This window comes from Vombatus ursinus, unplaced genomic scaffold (genome assembly GCF_900497805.2).
Source record: "Vombatus ursinus unplaced genomic scaffold, bare-nosed wombat genome assembly UNPS02014792.1, whole genome shotgun sequence".
Taxonomy (NCBI): Eukaryota; Metazoa; Chordata; class Mammalia; order Diprotodontia; family Vombatidae; genus Vombatus; species Vombatus ursinus.
This window is the reverse complement of record NW_020954570.1, coordinates 8,455,284-8,469,709: the sequence shown is the minus strand read 5'-3', so window position 1 is coordinate 8,469,709 and position 14,426 is coordinate 8,455,284. Positions and strand designations below refer to the sequence as shown.

The following is a 14,426-nucleotide window of genomic DNA, read 5'->3' as shown; positions in this document are numbered from 1 at the left end:
TACCTGACAATATTTACCTCATTTTATACCTATGGTCCATCAACTCTTTGCCAAAGGGAGGGATGCATAAGGCAACAGCTTTCTAAAATTAAAGACTGATCCATTGGTCAGAGTTCTGTTGGCAGCTAGGTAACTAAGTGGATAGAGCACTGTTTTGGAATTAGAAGAACCCGAGTCAGAATTCTGCATCAGACACTGGTTGTGTGACCCTTAACAAGTCATCTCTCTCACCCTCATTTTCTTCAGCTATAAATTGAGAATGGTTAATAGCACCTACCTTATATGTTGTTGTGAGAATCAAATGAGACAACAAATGTAAAATACAGTGCAAACCCTACAGCACCTTGATATAAATGTTACATGTTATTATTGTAGACATTTTGTCAGTTAAACTGCTGGTTCTCTGAGTCAGTTTATACAAGTCTTCCCAGGTTCTTCATATGTACTTTTTTATGACACGATAAGATTCCATTACATTTATATACTGTAATTTGTTCAGCTATTTCCCAATCATTGGGCATTTGCTTTGTGCTGTTTGCTACCACAAAAATGGTTGTTATAAATACTTTTGTATAGTTAGAACCTTTCTCTCTGTCTTTGTCCTCTTTCAAGCATATGTCCAGTAGTGATATCTCTAAGTCAAGGGATATTTACAATTTAATGACTTTTTTCTTAAAATTCCAAATTATTTTTCAGAACAGATGGTATAATTTACAAATCCATTAGCAATACATGAGTATACCCCTTTCCCCATGCCCCTGCAAGCATTGACCATTTTTCCCTTACCAATTTAATGCCACTCATTTTCTTTCCCACAATCTGACTTATCTCCCAACAACTCCACTTTAATTGACCTTTCAAAGGTGATCTAATCACCAAATCCAATACTTTAATCAACACCTTTTTTTGTCTTTTAAGTATTTGACATAGTTGCGATTCCATCCTTCAATACACTCTCGATTTCATTATTTCTCTTTTGTTCTAATAGATAATCACCTATTGTTTTAGAATCAAAAACAGGATTACAATTTACTAATATTTTACCAATGAATGTGTTTTTTAAACATCTGATCTTTTTTCATTTCCTTTTTCTCCTAGTTTAAAACAACAACGACAACAAAAATGATGCTTAATTTTACTTGCCTGTAGTTAAGATCTTTGGTATAACAAAGAAGAATCTTTCAGAACTTTAGTAAATTTTATTGCATAATTCTTCATGGTAGTCTTAGAGTAGAGGAAGAAAGTCACTTATAGCCCTGTATAGGTTTTTGTTAACCCATCAACATCTGAGTTCACCTTGCTCCCTGGTTCTACATAGTCCCACCTATGCCACACACTTTTGTTATGGAGCATGTGGTGCAATCCCTCTAGTTGTTCACCCAGCTGCACTCCAGATTTTCTTTTATCATGCCCCAGAACCCTCTTCTTCCTGGAAACTCACCCCAGTACTGGAGCTTACGTGTTGGAAGTAGCCTCCACTCTTGTGACCATTCCCCTCTGATTGGATGGTGCCTCTCAGAACCTCCATTTCAGGAGGGCACCCACGCCAGCCATGTCTCTTTCCTCTCTAGACTGCACTCTAGACTTTCTCTACCATTCTCCAGTGCCAAAGTACCTTCTAACTTCTTTACCCTCCCTGCCCATCCCATGCTCCCAACCTTTTCAGCTTTCTTTTTTTGTGTTATTTTCATTAAAATGTGAGCCCCGTGAAGGCAAGAACTATTTTTATTTCTGCTTATATTTGTATTACTTAACAAAGTTCTTGGTACATAGCAAGCACTTAATAAATGCTTGTTGGTGACCAAGATGGGTGAGTGGCAAGAAATAACAACATTGAGGGAAATTTTTATTTGAAAGTTGACTCAGAATAGACAACCCAATCAAGTTTAGTCTTTAGTCTCATTATTTTTACATCATTTATAAATGCCCTAGAGATTCAAGTCCAGCCTCTGATACACATTTGTTGCGTGATCCTGGACAAATCCACATGATCTGGGCAGCTTTCTAAGAGTATGTATTCCAGAGAAGGTACTGACCTATACTGATGGAGGGAATTTCTTCATCCCAAGTTTCTTCATCCACTGAAATCACATGGTCCAGTCCCTATTCACCTATACATTTTAATGCCAAAATACTTTGAGCCCTTAATTATCTTATTTGTGTTATGTCTTCTATGCAAGTTTTAAATTCAGTTTTCCATAGTGTGCTTTTCTAAAGGTACCTGTAGCAGAAAGGTCAGGCCTAAGGAATAAAGGCAAAGAAAGTTTGACAGCATAAATTGTATCAAAGGATATGAGTTAATTTATTCATTGATCTTAGCATAGATTTAGAAACTAGAAGTTTCTCAGTAGTGTCCCACATATCCTTTGGGCTTTGACTAAGTTATTTTAAGCCCTCTTGCCAGTTGTCACCCTTTTATAAAATGCAGTAACACTCCTGTTGTGGTATGACTATTATTTAATGTTTACAAAATGCTATGAGATGAGAAATACCATATGGAACCTCAGAGTTATTTTAATTTGCATTTATCTAATTATTGGTGATTTGGAGCATTTCTTCATATTGTTACAGACAGCTTTGATATCTCCTTCTTCTTATTAGATGTCTTGCCTCTAAACAAGTACCTTTCTTATCCCTCCCTTCTACATTCTCAGCACTTCTTTATATGTTTTCCCCTCTTAGAATTTAATACATGCTTTGAAGTTAATTGTCAATCATATTTAATCTTTAAAACAAAACAGTGATTTGCATTTGATGCTTAAACTTCAGATTCACACATCATTCAAGTTCAAAATATTCTTTTAAACATTTAGGAAACAGTTGCCTTCCATTCATTTGGACTGGGTTTTAAATAAATGTGGATAATAGCTTTCATATAATTGAACATAAAGAAAACCTTCCTTTCAAGATAATGTAATATGTAGTTTAAGTAACAATTATAAAATATTACCCATAGAAGGCTTTATATTTCTTTTTGTTACCAACCATATAAAAAGAATTATTATTCAGAGTTTGAAACATCCATGGAAATCCATTGACAATAACTTTTCAAATTCAGTTACATAAATTGGTCTTACATATTATAGGTTATTCTGAGTTCTCGTTTTCTTTCTTTTTTTCTTTTTAAAGCTAAATTTCTCCTACCAAACAAGTTATCACCTTTTCAAGCAAGTTTCTGTGTGGCTTTAAATTTCCCAGGTGGTTGTGAAGTGTGTCAGTATTAGCCCTTTTATTTGTCAACTCAATTTCTATAACCTCTTTTCCCAAGACCTTTTAAATTTTTTTTCATTTCTTTTCCTAATTCCCATTTATGAATGCTTAGATGTGATCCTTTTCTCTGCTTCACGGAATTCAAATCCCTCATCAAAGTAGAAACACTTGTTTTAATGCCAAAAATATTCATCTCTTTCAGCAGTATTATATTCTGTTTAAAGCTGGCCCTTTTCAGCCACTCATTTTTTAGTCCTCTCAAATTTGCCCTTTACTGAAATTTTCTGAATTTAAGCAGTAGGCATGTTCCTAAGCATAAGTTATTTTTTCTTCTGTTTCATAAATTTATTCTCTCCCAAGGCTAATTCTTCTCCTACTTTATGTTTGTTATTTCTTCTTTATTCTTTTTGTACCTGCCTCATAGGTTTGTTGTGAGGATCAAGAAGAGAATATATGCAGAGTGCTTTGCCCAGTTTCAATCACTATAAATATCTGCTGTAATTTTTATAAAAGACTCCTGCTTTCCTATTAGTAAGGTGGTGGTAGGAAGACAGCTGAGATTGTTTTTTGAGCCAAGAATCAAACATACCTAGGTGTTTTCTTGTTTCTTCATTTTCACCTGAATTGATTCCAGAAGGAGTCATTCACCAAAAAGCCATTCTTTTCTTAGCTACTTTAGTTGAAAGTTTTTGTGAACATTTGGACAGCATTGCTACAGCAAATACCAAAGATAATGTACTACCAACTTACGGTTATCTTATAAAAGAAAATGAAAGAAGTTCAAAACAAGGGGAATGGTTATGGAGTAGAGAAGATAAGAAAGAAGGAAGAAAAATGAGTATTTTAATTTTTTTCCATGACTCTATTATGAATGCATGGATAACACAATTCCAAGTATGCCTTACTTTGAAATATGCCAAATAAAGATTAACTTGACTAACCTATACTTTGCTTTTTAATTAAAGGTATCTTAGTTCATACAAAAGTGATTTCATTGCATTAATTACTAAAAGTAATTTGTTGTACTAATAGCAAGAAACAGTGTTCTAAATAATAAACTTTTATCATATGTTTAGTTTTAGTAATCCTTAAATGCATACAACCATTTCTTTTTTAAAAAGTACTTCTCTTTTAAAAACTAAAAGACTGCTGATTTCCAGTTCTATGTACAACAGTAAACAAATTCTCATTCAAGTTATATTTGCCACACGTGTATATTTGAAAAACAAATTGAATGAGTTCTGTAATTTGAACATCCTCTCCTCTCATAATGTCTCATTTCTATAAAATGGGAGGGAGGAGGGTAAGTATTTACTTGTCAACTACATCAGTAAAGTTTGTTTAGTTCACAATTATTTAGTCCCATATTCCCTAAAATATACAATAAGTCATGGCAAAAGTTGGCTAAATTTTAAGGAATATTTCCTGAATCATAAATATTCTTGAAAGGACACTCTTGACTAATTCAGTTCAGTTCAAGGAGCATTTATTAAACACCTAGTATGTGCTAAGTATAAAGGGGAGTGGGGGAGGGACTACAAAGAAAAAAATGCCTTCAAGGAACTTTTCATCAATGGAAAAATTACATATATTTTGTTAAAGTAAATAAAAAGTATGTAAAAAGGAAATGCAAAGTAATTTTTAAGGGTTAACACTTTCAAATAGAGGATGTCAAGAAAGGCCTTATGAAAGAGATGGATGGCGCTTGAGTTGAACCTTGAATGAAGCTAGGGATTCCAAGAGGGGAACAGAATTGTTTTGAGGTAAAATGAGGGAAAAACATATAGGACAGTCTTACTTTTATAAATAAGAAAGCAAAAGAATAGCACCAACTTTTAATCATAGTTAAATGCCAAGGACTATGAGAATTATGTCCATTAATTGAAGGCAGAAATGGATTTTTTGTTTGTTGCCTATTAGAATTTTAAATGTAAGATTAATGCATTAACATATATCTTTAGTAGTGTTAACAGCTAACATTCATATAGAATTTTTTGATCAAGAAAGCTCATTACATTTGATGTCATTTGATTCTCATAACATCCCTATGAGGTTGATATCGGAAGTATTTGTATCTGGGTTTTACAGATGAGAAAACTAAGGCATCAGAAAGTGAAATGACTTAGCTAAGGCCACAAAACTAATAAGTAACATGACTGATATTCAGATCCACATCTTCTGTGTTCCCCCGCTGTTTTATACTGGCTCCAGTAGAAGAAATAAATAAAAATCCAAACTCAAATTACTCTTTAGAAATGAGTAATTTAATTTTTCAGGTTAATTTTTACTATATCCCAGGCTCTTGCTTATCTACCAGAATTCATTACATTTGAGTTAAAGTGAATTTGGGCCATTTATTGAATATTGAACATTAACTCTAAAAAGCTTTTCTGAAAAAAATTAATTTTAATGAAGGAATAAGGTGGGGTTTTTCCCCAGTTTCTTGCAAATTGGGTACTATAATTATTTATATATAATACAGTTCTGTTTTATGAACTTCATTTTTCTTAGATCTAGAGAAAAGCACATGTTGTTTTAAAAAAAATTTTTTTAAAGTTTGACCCCTAAAGACAACTTCTGCTGTTGATAGAAACTTTTGTATTTTATTTGCATGACTTTTTTTGAAAATTTTTTAACAGACGTGACTTAACTGGGGTAAGGAACTCCCAATGTGGAAATTCTTTTAAGCAGTATAGATCAGCATCTTTCTGAAGATTCTTATCTTTAAAAGTTGCCTATAGAACTAAGAGATGATGTGCCTTGCTCAGCATATGTTTGAAACGGGTCTCCTAAACTCATGGCCAGATTTCTGCATGCCTGCTAGGCTGCTACTTTATTTGGAACATAGTCTCTACTAAATATAGCTTGTGCTTGAAGAATAGTCACAGTCAAATTTTATACGTCTGTTTCCTCAGCATTGTTCACACTTCCTCTCCCATCCTTTATTCCCATTGTTACCACCCTTGTATGGACCCTCATTATTACCCACTAGGAATATTTATTACACTTATCTTCTAATAGGGCATTCTGCCTCTGCTTCCCCCTTCCCCCAGTATCTACCTTCACATAATTGGGAGACAGATTTAAAACACCTTCAAGGATTTCTTGTTCCCTTCTGAGTAAAGTTCTGTCTCTTTTGCCCATTATTCAAGGCCTACTGAAATCTTGTTTTACTCTTCTTTTCTACCTTTATCTCCTATTTGCTTGCATTCAAACTTGTCCCCTTATACCTGCAATGCCACCCTTACTTCTCCCTGCCCATTGAATTCCTTTTCATCTTTTAAAGCCCACTTACTTCAAGAACACTTCCATGAATCTCCCCTCACTCAGAATTGATCCTAACTTTTATCTCTAAAACCATTTGTTTCTGTCATATGTACTTAGTGTGAATTTGTTGTATGCATGTGGTGTTCCCCTACTGGACTGAGCTAAGTGAGTCGGGTGGGATGGTGTCATAACTGAAGTTTGTATCTCAGTAGTATCTAGCATAGTGTTCTGTATCTAATGTTTAATAAATATTTGCCATATTAAATGAAAAGTTGACTAAATCATTTAACCTAAGACTGTCTAGAAGTCCAGAAGTCCAACTCTATTGACTTTAACATTAGTTCTGTAATAAAGTACCTGAGATGAGCGAGGTTTTCTTGCTTCCTCGTCCCACCGTGTTGTGTTCTTCCTTTCCCTGTAGTCAGGGGATTCATCTACCCACCTGTGTTTCCATTCCTTCTCTTCCTCTATATTTTATACTCCTTGCTGGTATTTCCCAAGACCTAAGATGGAGAGCGGGAGGAGGGAGCAGTGTCTCCATGGGGCTGCCATTCCTGGGGCCAAGTTCTATTTCCAATGAAAATCTAAAATACTTTAGGAAGAAGAGTTGCTGATAAGTAATATTTTTTATCTAAGGTTCTATATTTTGAAGAAAAGGTAAGTGAAACTGGTCTGTTATATTGTGATTAAACTCTAGATCGTTACCATGAGACAGATTATTTGTTGTTTGAAGTTGTTTTTGAGTAAACCACCATGACTTTTTCTCTCCCAGACTGCTCTGGCCCACTTAGAGTCTCTTGCAGTTGATGTTGATCAGGCTCATCCACCAGCCAGCAAAGAAAGCATTGACTGTCTTCCACAGACCATCGTTACAGAAGATCACACTGGTAGGAAAAGCGTGACCCAGGAAATATTAAAATGATTCATTCATTGTATGTTAAAGTACATAATCAGTCTGCATGTAAAATGGAACTTTAAACATTAAAAGCTTTTGTTGCATTTTACATAGCAGCTACATTTCATGAAATAGCATTTGGCAATATGAAATGGCATACTGGAACAGATACTCCTCCTTCAGTGTAGATTGTTTGTTAAAGATTAAATTGAACACCTCTTAGGTACAGACTTGTGTGCAAGTCCCAGCAGAGTATAGATTTTCAAGATTTGACTGATTCATGATTGATGAAAGTTTTGTTCTGAGTACTCACTTAAGCAATGATTTTCATTTTCCATTTTATTTAAGTTAAACATTATGAACATGTAGTTGAATTAAATACTCTGTTTTTTCAGCTGTTGGTCAGGAACAGTGCTGTGCTATCTGCTGCAGTGAATATATTAAGGATGAAATAATAACAGAGTTACCATGTAACCATTTCTTTCATAAGCCCTGTGTAACTCTTTGGCTGCAGAAGGTAAGTTTTTATTTGACTTTTACAGGTGTTTATATAGTTTATTTCTAGAAACTAATACTGAGAAAATAGTTCTAAGCATTTTTTTTACCTCTTTCTTTATTGAGAAAATATAGCTAATCAAGCATAAGCCTTATCTTCTCCCCTAACTCCCCTACTTCAAAATTCCCCATTCTCTTTCCCCTCCTTTGCTTCACTTTCTTCAAGGCTAACTGCCACTTATATTTTCAACACTGTCTCCCTTCTCCTTTAGAAGATTTACCTCCTTTAATCATTTGTTCTTTCTCTCATTTTCAATATCTCTTTATCCTCTGGCTTCTTCCATATAACATAAAAGGTGTCTAGGTCTCCTCCATTCTTAAAATAACCTTCACTTGACTCTGCCATACCCTCAAGCTATCATCCTTTTATTTTATCTTCTTGCTTTCATAACCAATCTCTTAAGAAATTCATATGCTTTCATAGCCTCGTCATTTCCCATCTCCCTCTTCTCAGTCTCTTGCAATATGGCTTTTGATATCACCTCTCAACAGAAAGTTCTCTGTCCAAGTTAGTAGTGATTTCTTAACTACTAAAATCCAAACTGTAGTTCTACTTTACTTTACTGCAGATTTTGGCACTATCAGCCACCCATCCTCCCAGTAACTCACTTTCCCCTTCTGTGATACTGATTTCTCTATGTTCTCCTCTTACCTGTCTGACTATTTCCTCTTAGTGTCCGGTTGCTGGATCATCTTCATCTTCTGTCCTACGGGGTGCAGGAATCTCATAAAGCTCTGTCTTGGGCCCTCTTCTGAGCTTAGCATAGTGCCTCTCACATAGTAGGTATATAATAAATGCATGTTCTCTTCCCTTCCACCACCTCGTTGGTACTTTTGTCAGTTCCCATAGGTTTAATTGTCATCTCTATGCAAACTCCCCCAAGTATATATATCTATCCTAATGTCTTTCTTAAATAAAGGGGAAATGTTCTACGTTACCTACTGCGTCCTGGATCTCTCCTACTAGATGGTCCCGTAGGAATCTCAAACTCACCTCATCCAAAACAACTCATTTTCCCCTTAAACCTCCCCATTTCTGTTTTCAGCACCATTTCCAGTCACCCAGGTTACCAACTTTGGAATCCTCCTTGACTCTTCATTTTCCTTCATCCCCACCCCTTATTCAGTCGGTTGCCAGATTTTGTCGATTTTGTCTTTACTACATCTCTTACAACTTTCCCCTTCTCTTCACTGATCTAGCCTCTACCTACCCTAGTTCAGGTCCTCATCACCTCTCCCTTGGATTGGTGTAATAGCCTACTCTTTGGTTTCCTTACTTCTGGTCTCTTTAATACATCTCCTACATGAATTTGACCATTCCATTCCCCTCCCCTCCCTCAGAAATTTCCACTAACGCTTTGTTGCCTCTAGGATAAAATACAGAATCCTCAACTTGATATTTAAAGGCTTTCACAATCAGCCCCCCATCTTCCTTTTCAGTCTTTATTTCAAATTATTGCCCCTCATACACTCTGTTTCATTCAAACTGACTTAATAGCTGTTCACTGTAAACATCCATCCACATGTAGACCCCATATTGGAAATATACTTCTTCACCTCCACCTCCTTCAAAGCATAGCTCAGGTATCACCCTGCAAATGAGCCTTTTTTCCCCAGTAGTCCCCAATTGTTCTCCCTGCCTCTTTTTCCCTCTTGAAATTACTATAAATTACTTTGTAGATACTTTATATTTACTGATTTTTTATACGTATTGTATCCTTCCCACCTCCACTTGATGAAAAGGACAGTTTCATTTTCATCATTTCACCCCCAGCAGTTAATAAATGTTGTTATTGAATTGCTTATTTTGGGGATTCTGTTTTTATTCATTATTAGAAATACATACCCACATAACAAGTATAAATTGATAATTTTAAACCATCTTGCTAACTGATAGCACTGGTGACATGTAACGTAGAAGACAACTAAGTATATCTAATGGCAATTCTGGAAATTCACAATCAATTTTTAGTCATAATCTTAATAATTTTAAAAAACTTTTTACAAATACACTGTGTGTTTGATCTAGTATAACTCTAAATATCTCAGATAGTGGGGCTTTAAGTAGTCCACTTAAAGTATATTAAAGTAGTATTGGAGTATTTCAGTATATCCTTTTTCTCCAGTCCCTTGGAAATATTGTGCGCATGGTGGAGAATATTGAGATTTGGGGAAATTTTCCTCTACACTAAGATTTGCACACTTTGCACAAGTACTTGATCACTTCCATTTAAAGAGTCTAAGATGACCCCTTTGTCTAGGTTAAGTTTTTCCCCTTCTTTTTTTTACATCATTGTTTTACTTCTTTATATGCACTTGAGAGCATTTAAATTTAAATATTAATGATCTGCTTAATTTATCTCTTGTCCCATTTTCTGAGGGAAAAAAAACCTAAGTTATTTTCAAAGTAAATCTAATCCCATCTTACAACTTAATCAAATCCTTAAATCTAATTACCAAAATTACTTAAGAGCTATCTATTCAAGCCGATTTTCCAGGTAGTATCCCAGAAATTCCTAAAAGTATGTAATGTGGATCACAGCATTTATATTTCTGACCTTAACAATTTATAAATAGAGATTAATGAAATTACTTATATAATCAGATAAGTGATTTTTATTTATTCCTTGATTTGCTTATTCTGAAAATGTTGTCTTCTTCATAATATTATGCCTTTGATATTGTCTCCATTTAGAATGTCTGCACTATTATATACAGTATTTGACTTTACCCTTTTGACCATTTAGTTTTCTAGCTAATTCCTACATCCCACATTTGTTATTTTAATTTTAAGTTTTATTTTTATTTTTTTTATCTTCAGTAATATTTTTAGCCTTTTTGTCTTGCTCCTCTAATAAGAAGATACAATTAACACCAACTGTGACTCGTGCTTTTTGGGTCAGTGGGATTTGCTTGTATCCTATGTCTTTCTTCAATAGAACCTGTAAGAGCTGTCTTCTTTTTGAGGTAGAGGAAAGTAGATAAATTGTGATTAATAAGTTTTTAACCATTTTTCCTACATCTTGATCTTTTGAGCAAAGAAGACTATGAAGCTGTCTTTTGTCTTTCTTTCTCCCCAAAGAAAAGAACTCTTCATTTTCATCTTTGCTATACTAGAGTCTTTAATAAAATAAAGTGCTAGAAACTGAGAAGAGTTTCAGTCTTGGAACATTGTCCTAAAATGTCACAAAATCTGTCCATTTTATGTATGTTCTCTTTACATGGCAGTATTGTAATCTAGCTTTAAATTACCACAATTTTGTCCCAAGTAGTATCTACAGTATCAGGGATTTTTTTCACCTTTGTTCTTCCTTATATCCTTATAATTTCATCATTGTGCCTGTTAAGGGATTAGAATTAAGCAAGAAAGAACATGTAACGACATATAAAGAAAATAACAAATAACATTACATGTATATGATGTGCATACGTATGTGTCATGTACATATGCATATATATGTATATATATGTATCATGTGTACTAGAGCACACAGCCTGTAGTGTCATCGCTTGGACAAGCTCATAACACGCCTTCCATACATAGAATGTTCCTGTGGCTCTTTGCCTACCAGGAAATGGTTTTACTACAGAGAGACTTCTCTCTGCAGCAGCTCTTCTCACTGGGATAGCCCTGCCAGGAGGGTTGGCTTAGCAAGCGGACAGACAGACACACCTGGAACCCTACAACATTGTTCTTTCTCCTTTCCTACCTCAGCTTTTCTTGGTCTGTTTAGAAAGCAGCCACCTCTCCCAATTCCCAAACAGTGTGTGAACTCTGAATTGAACTTGTCATTAAAAGTAGATTCTTGGTATAATAACAAGAATTAGCTAAATCATTTGGCCAGTGGCTTTGGTGGAACAAGCCTAGTCTCTTGAGTGGGTTTTTGATTTCCCTAATGTTTGCATTACACTTTAAGTTATCTATATAAGGTCTCCATTTAACCTGGGCCTTCCATGCTGGGGTCTTTTAAGTGTTTGGGATAAGTTATTTCACCAATTTTTAGCAGGGTCAGATTTCAGATGTTTTTGTTTTCCAAAAAAAACATCAAAGTACTTTTCTTTGGCAGTCTTACTATGTCTTTACTGGCTGTTAACATGTTTTTTTCTTCTCCTTCAGTCAGGAACATGCCCTGTTTGCCGTCACGTGCTTGCACCCATCCTTCCTGAAGCAACTGCTGTCACTTCTTTCCTGTCTGATCATGATTCCCTGCCTTCAGTCCACACTGCTACAGGAACTCAGTAAAATTTAGCATTTGAAATGAGATCATTCAGTCCATCAAACTAAACTTGTAAATTCTTTCTAATTAGTTTCAATGTGAAAATAAGTATATATAAATATACATTAAATATTATATATAATATATTGTTTAGAAAGGAAGCATTAAACTTTCTAAACCATATTTAGGTTTGCAATAAAAACTGATATTTTCAAACTAAAAGTTGAAGCAAATTGAACTGTTTTTCTTAAGTTGAATATGTTACTATTAATTGCAGTTAAAATAAGCATTAATTAAATCAATCTAAAACAATTACCATTTATGTGACACATCATAGGTTTGCTTTCTTGCAACTGCAATGCAGTTAGAGCTTATTAAAGTTATGCTTATAATCTGTTTTACACAATATAATAAACTTCTTGGGTTTGTCAAAAATAGTGCCACTAAAGTGACTTTGTAATATCTCTCATGTTTGCATCAAATGTGAAGACTTTCTGTGGTCACAGCAGTAAGAAAGATTTGGTTTCACTGGAAATAAAATGCATAATAAAATACTTGTGCTTTTTCATCTTTTCTTGACATTGAGGGCAGTTTTGGTTGGTTAGAAGTTGATATGGAACGTATTAAAAGTTGTCTGCCCTTTTCTGGCTTTAAGAGTGTATTATTCTTGACAATATTGGGATTCCTTAAAATTATAATTGAAAGATAAACATTCTGTTCAGAACATGAGAAAAAATACAAAATCTTTTATATTACTCTGAACAACAAGGCAGAAAACAGTTGTTTTGCGTGGAGTAATTAGCATGATAAGGTTTTTGTTTTTCAAATTAGAATTATATATGTTTAATAGGAATGTATATGTATAGCCTATATCAGATTGCGTGCTGCTTTGGGAAGGGAGGTGGAGAGGGAGGAGGACAAAAATTTAAAACTCAAAAGCCTATGGAAGTGATTGTTGATAATTCAAAATAAATTAATTTTTTAAAAAAGCAAATTGGAATTATAAACCAACTCATCTAGTTCAATCTCCCTACTTATAATATTTATATTATCCCCATTTAGAATGTCTGCACTATTATGTACAGTATTTGGCTTTGGTCTTTTGACAACTTACATAGCTTTCTAGCTAACTCCTACATGCCGTATTTGTTATTTTGTCGTTTTATAGAGTAAAAAACTGAGGCACAGAGACATAGTAACTTGCCCATGGTAACACAAGTAGTGATAAGATCATACTATTATAGAGATAGAGCTTCAAAGGACACCAGAAACTATCTGGTCTAACCCCCCATTTTACAGATGAGAAAAACCAAAACTTGAGCAGGTATATTACTTAGCCAAGATCATACAAGTAGTAGTTATCACAATTGAGATTTGATCCCCTTTCCTCTGACTGAAGAGCTCTTAACATACTATGACACTGCCACCACCCTGTAGTTTATCACTATTGTTATTAGTCATTTGATTTTTATCAGAAACAATAGCTTTCATTTCTAGTTTATGTGTCAACACTGTGAAGTAGATTGGTAAAATAGTGTTATTCCCATTTTGCAGATGAGGAAACGGGCTGAGAGAGGTTAAATGGTTTTCTCACAATCACACAGCTAGTAAGTGTCAGATCCAAGACTCAAACCTGAGTCTTTTGATTCTAAGTGAGAAAACTACCAGTATAATTTCCAAACACCTTTTTCTGCTACATCACAAGTTTAGGCAAACTTATGGGAGATCATATGCTTAATATAATAAGATGAATTAGAGGTGAATTTTTTCTTAACCTCTTTTTCCAAATTTTTTTTTTCTGTTATAATTATAGCAAAAGGGAGTAGATGGGATTTTTAGTTCCTCTGATTACATCATTTAGATGGCTATCTAGTTCACCTTTATACAGACACATTCTTGTTCTTAGGTTTTTCTGTGTCTCCTACTCTTTTATTTTCCATTACATCTTTCTTTTCTTTCAGGACGAACAATCAAATACAGACACAGGCTCTTTTAATGAAAAATATCTTGAGTGGAGGTGGTTCACTTGAATGATATAAGCTAATATCCAAGTCAAGGAGTTACTTAAAATATTTACTTAAAATAGTGGAAAATTCCAGATGCTACCTATCACATTAAGAGGTAGTAGCATGGTACAAAGGAGTTAACCTTCAAACCAAGAAGAGCTGGGTTCAGGTCCTATCTTTGACATGTACTGTCTGTTTGCCCCGGGCAAGTCACTTAATTTCTCAGTTCTCTAGGCAACTCCGAGACTAATTTGCAGACAAGATGCCAATGCATTG

The 14,426-nt window shown here is 34.5% G+C and overlaps 1 protein-coding gene across 5 annotated transcripts in view; it reads left to right on the top strand.

Annotated features, from left to right (window-relative positions):
* PJA2 (praja ring finger ubiquitin ligase 2) overlaps positions 1–12,903 on the top strand; it is a 125,057-nt gene extending 112,154 nt beyond the window's left edge. For 2 of the 5 annotated variants that reach the window (XM_027869243.1, XM_027869244.1), the window contains exons 8-10: positions 7,250–7,364; positions 7,768–7,889; positions 12,045–12,898. In XM_027869243.1, coding sequence (XP_027725044.1) covers positions 7,250–7,364; positions 7,768–7,889; positions 12,045–12,170 — 363 coding nt within the window. In that variant the 3' untranslated portion in view covers positions 12,171–12,898. Of the gene's footprint in view, positions 1–7,249; positions 7,365–7,767; positions 7,890–12,044 lie in introns of all 5 variants that reach the window. The other 3 variants (XM_027869246.1, XM_027869242.1, XM_027869245.1) reach the window with 2 other exon arrangements.
* Positions 12,904–14,426: the final 1,523 nt, after the last annotated feature.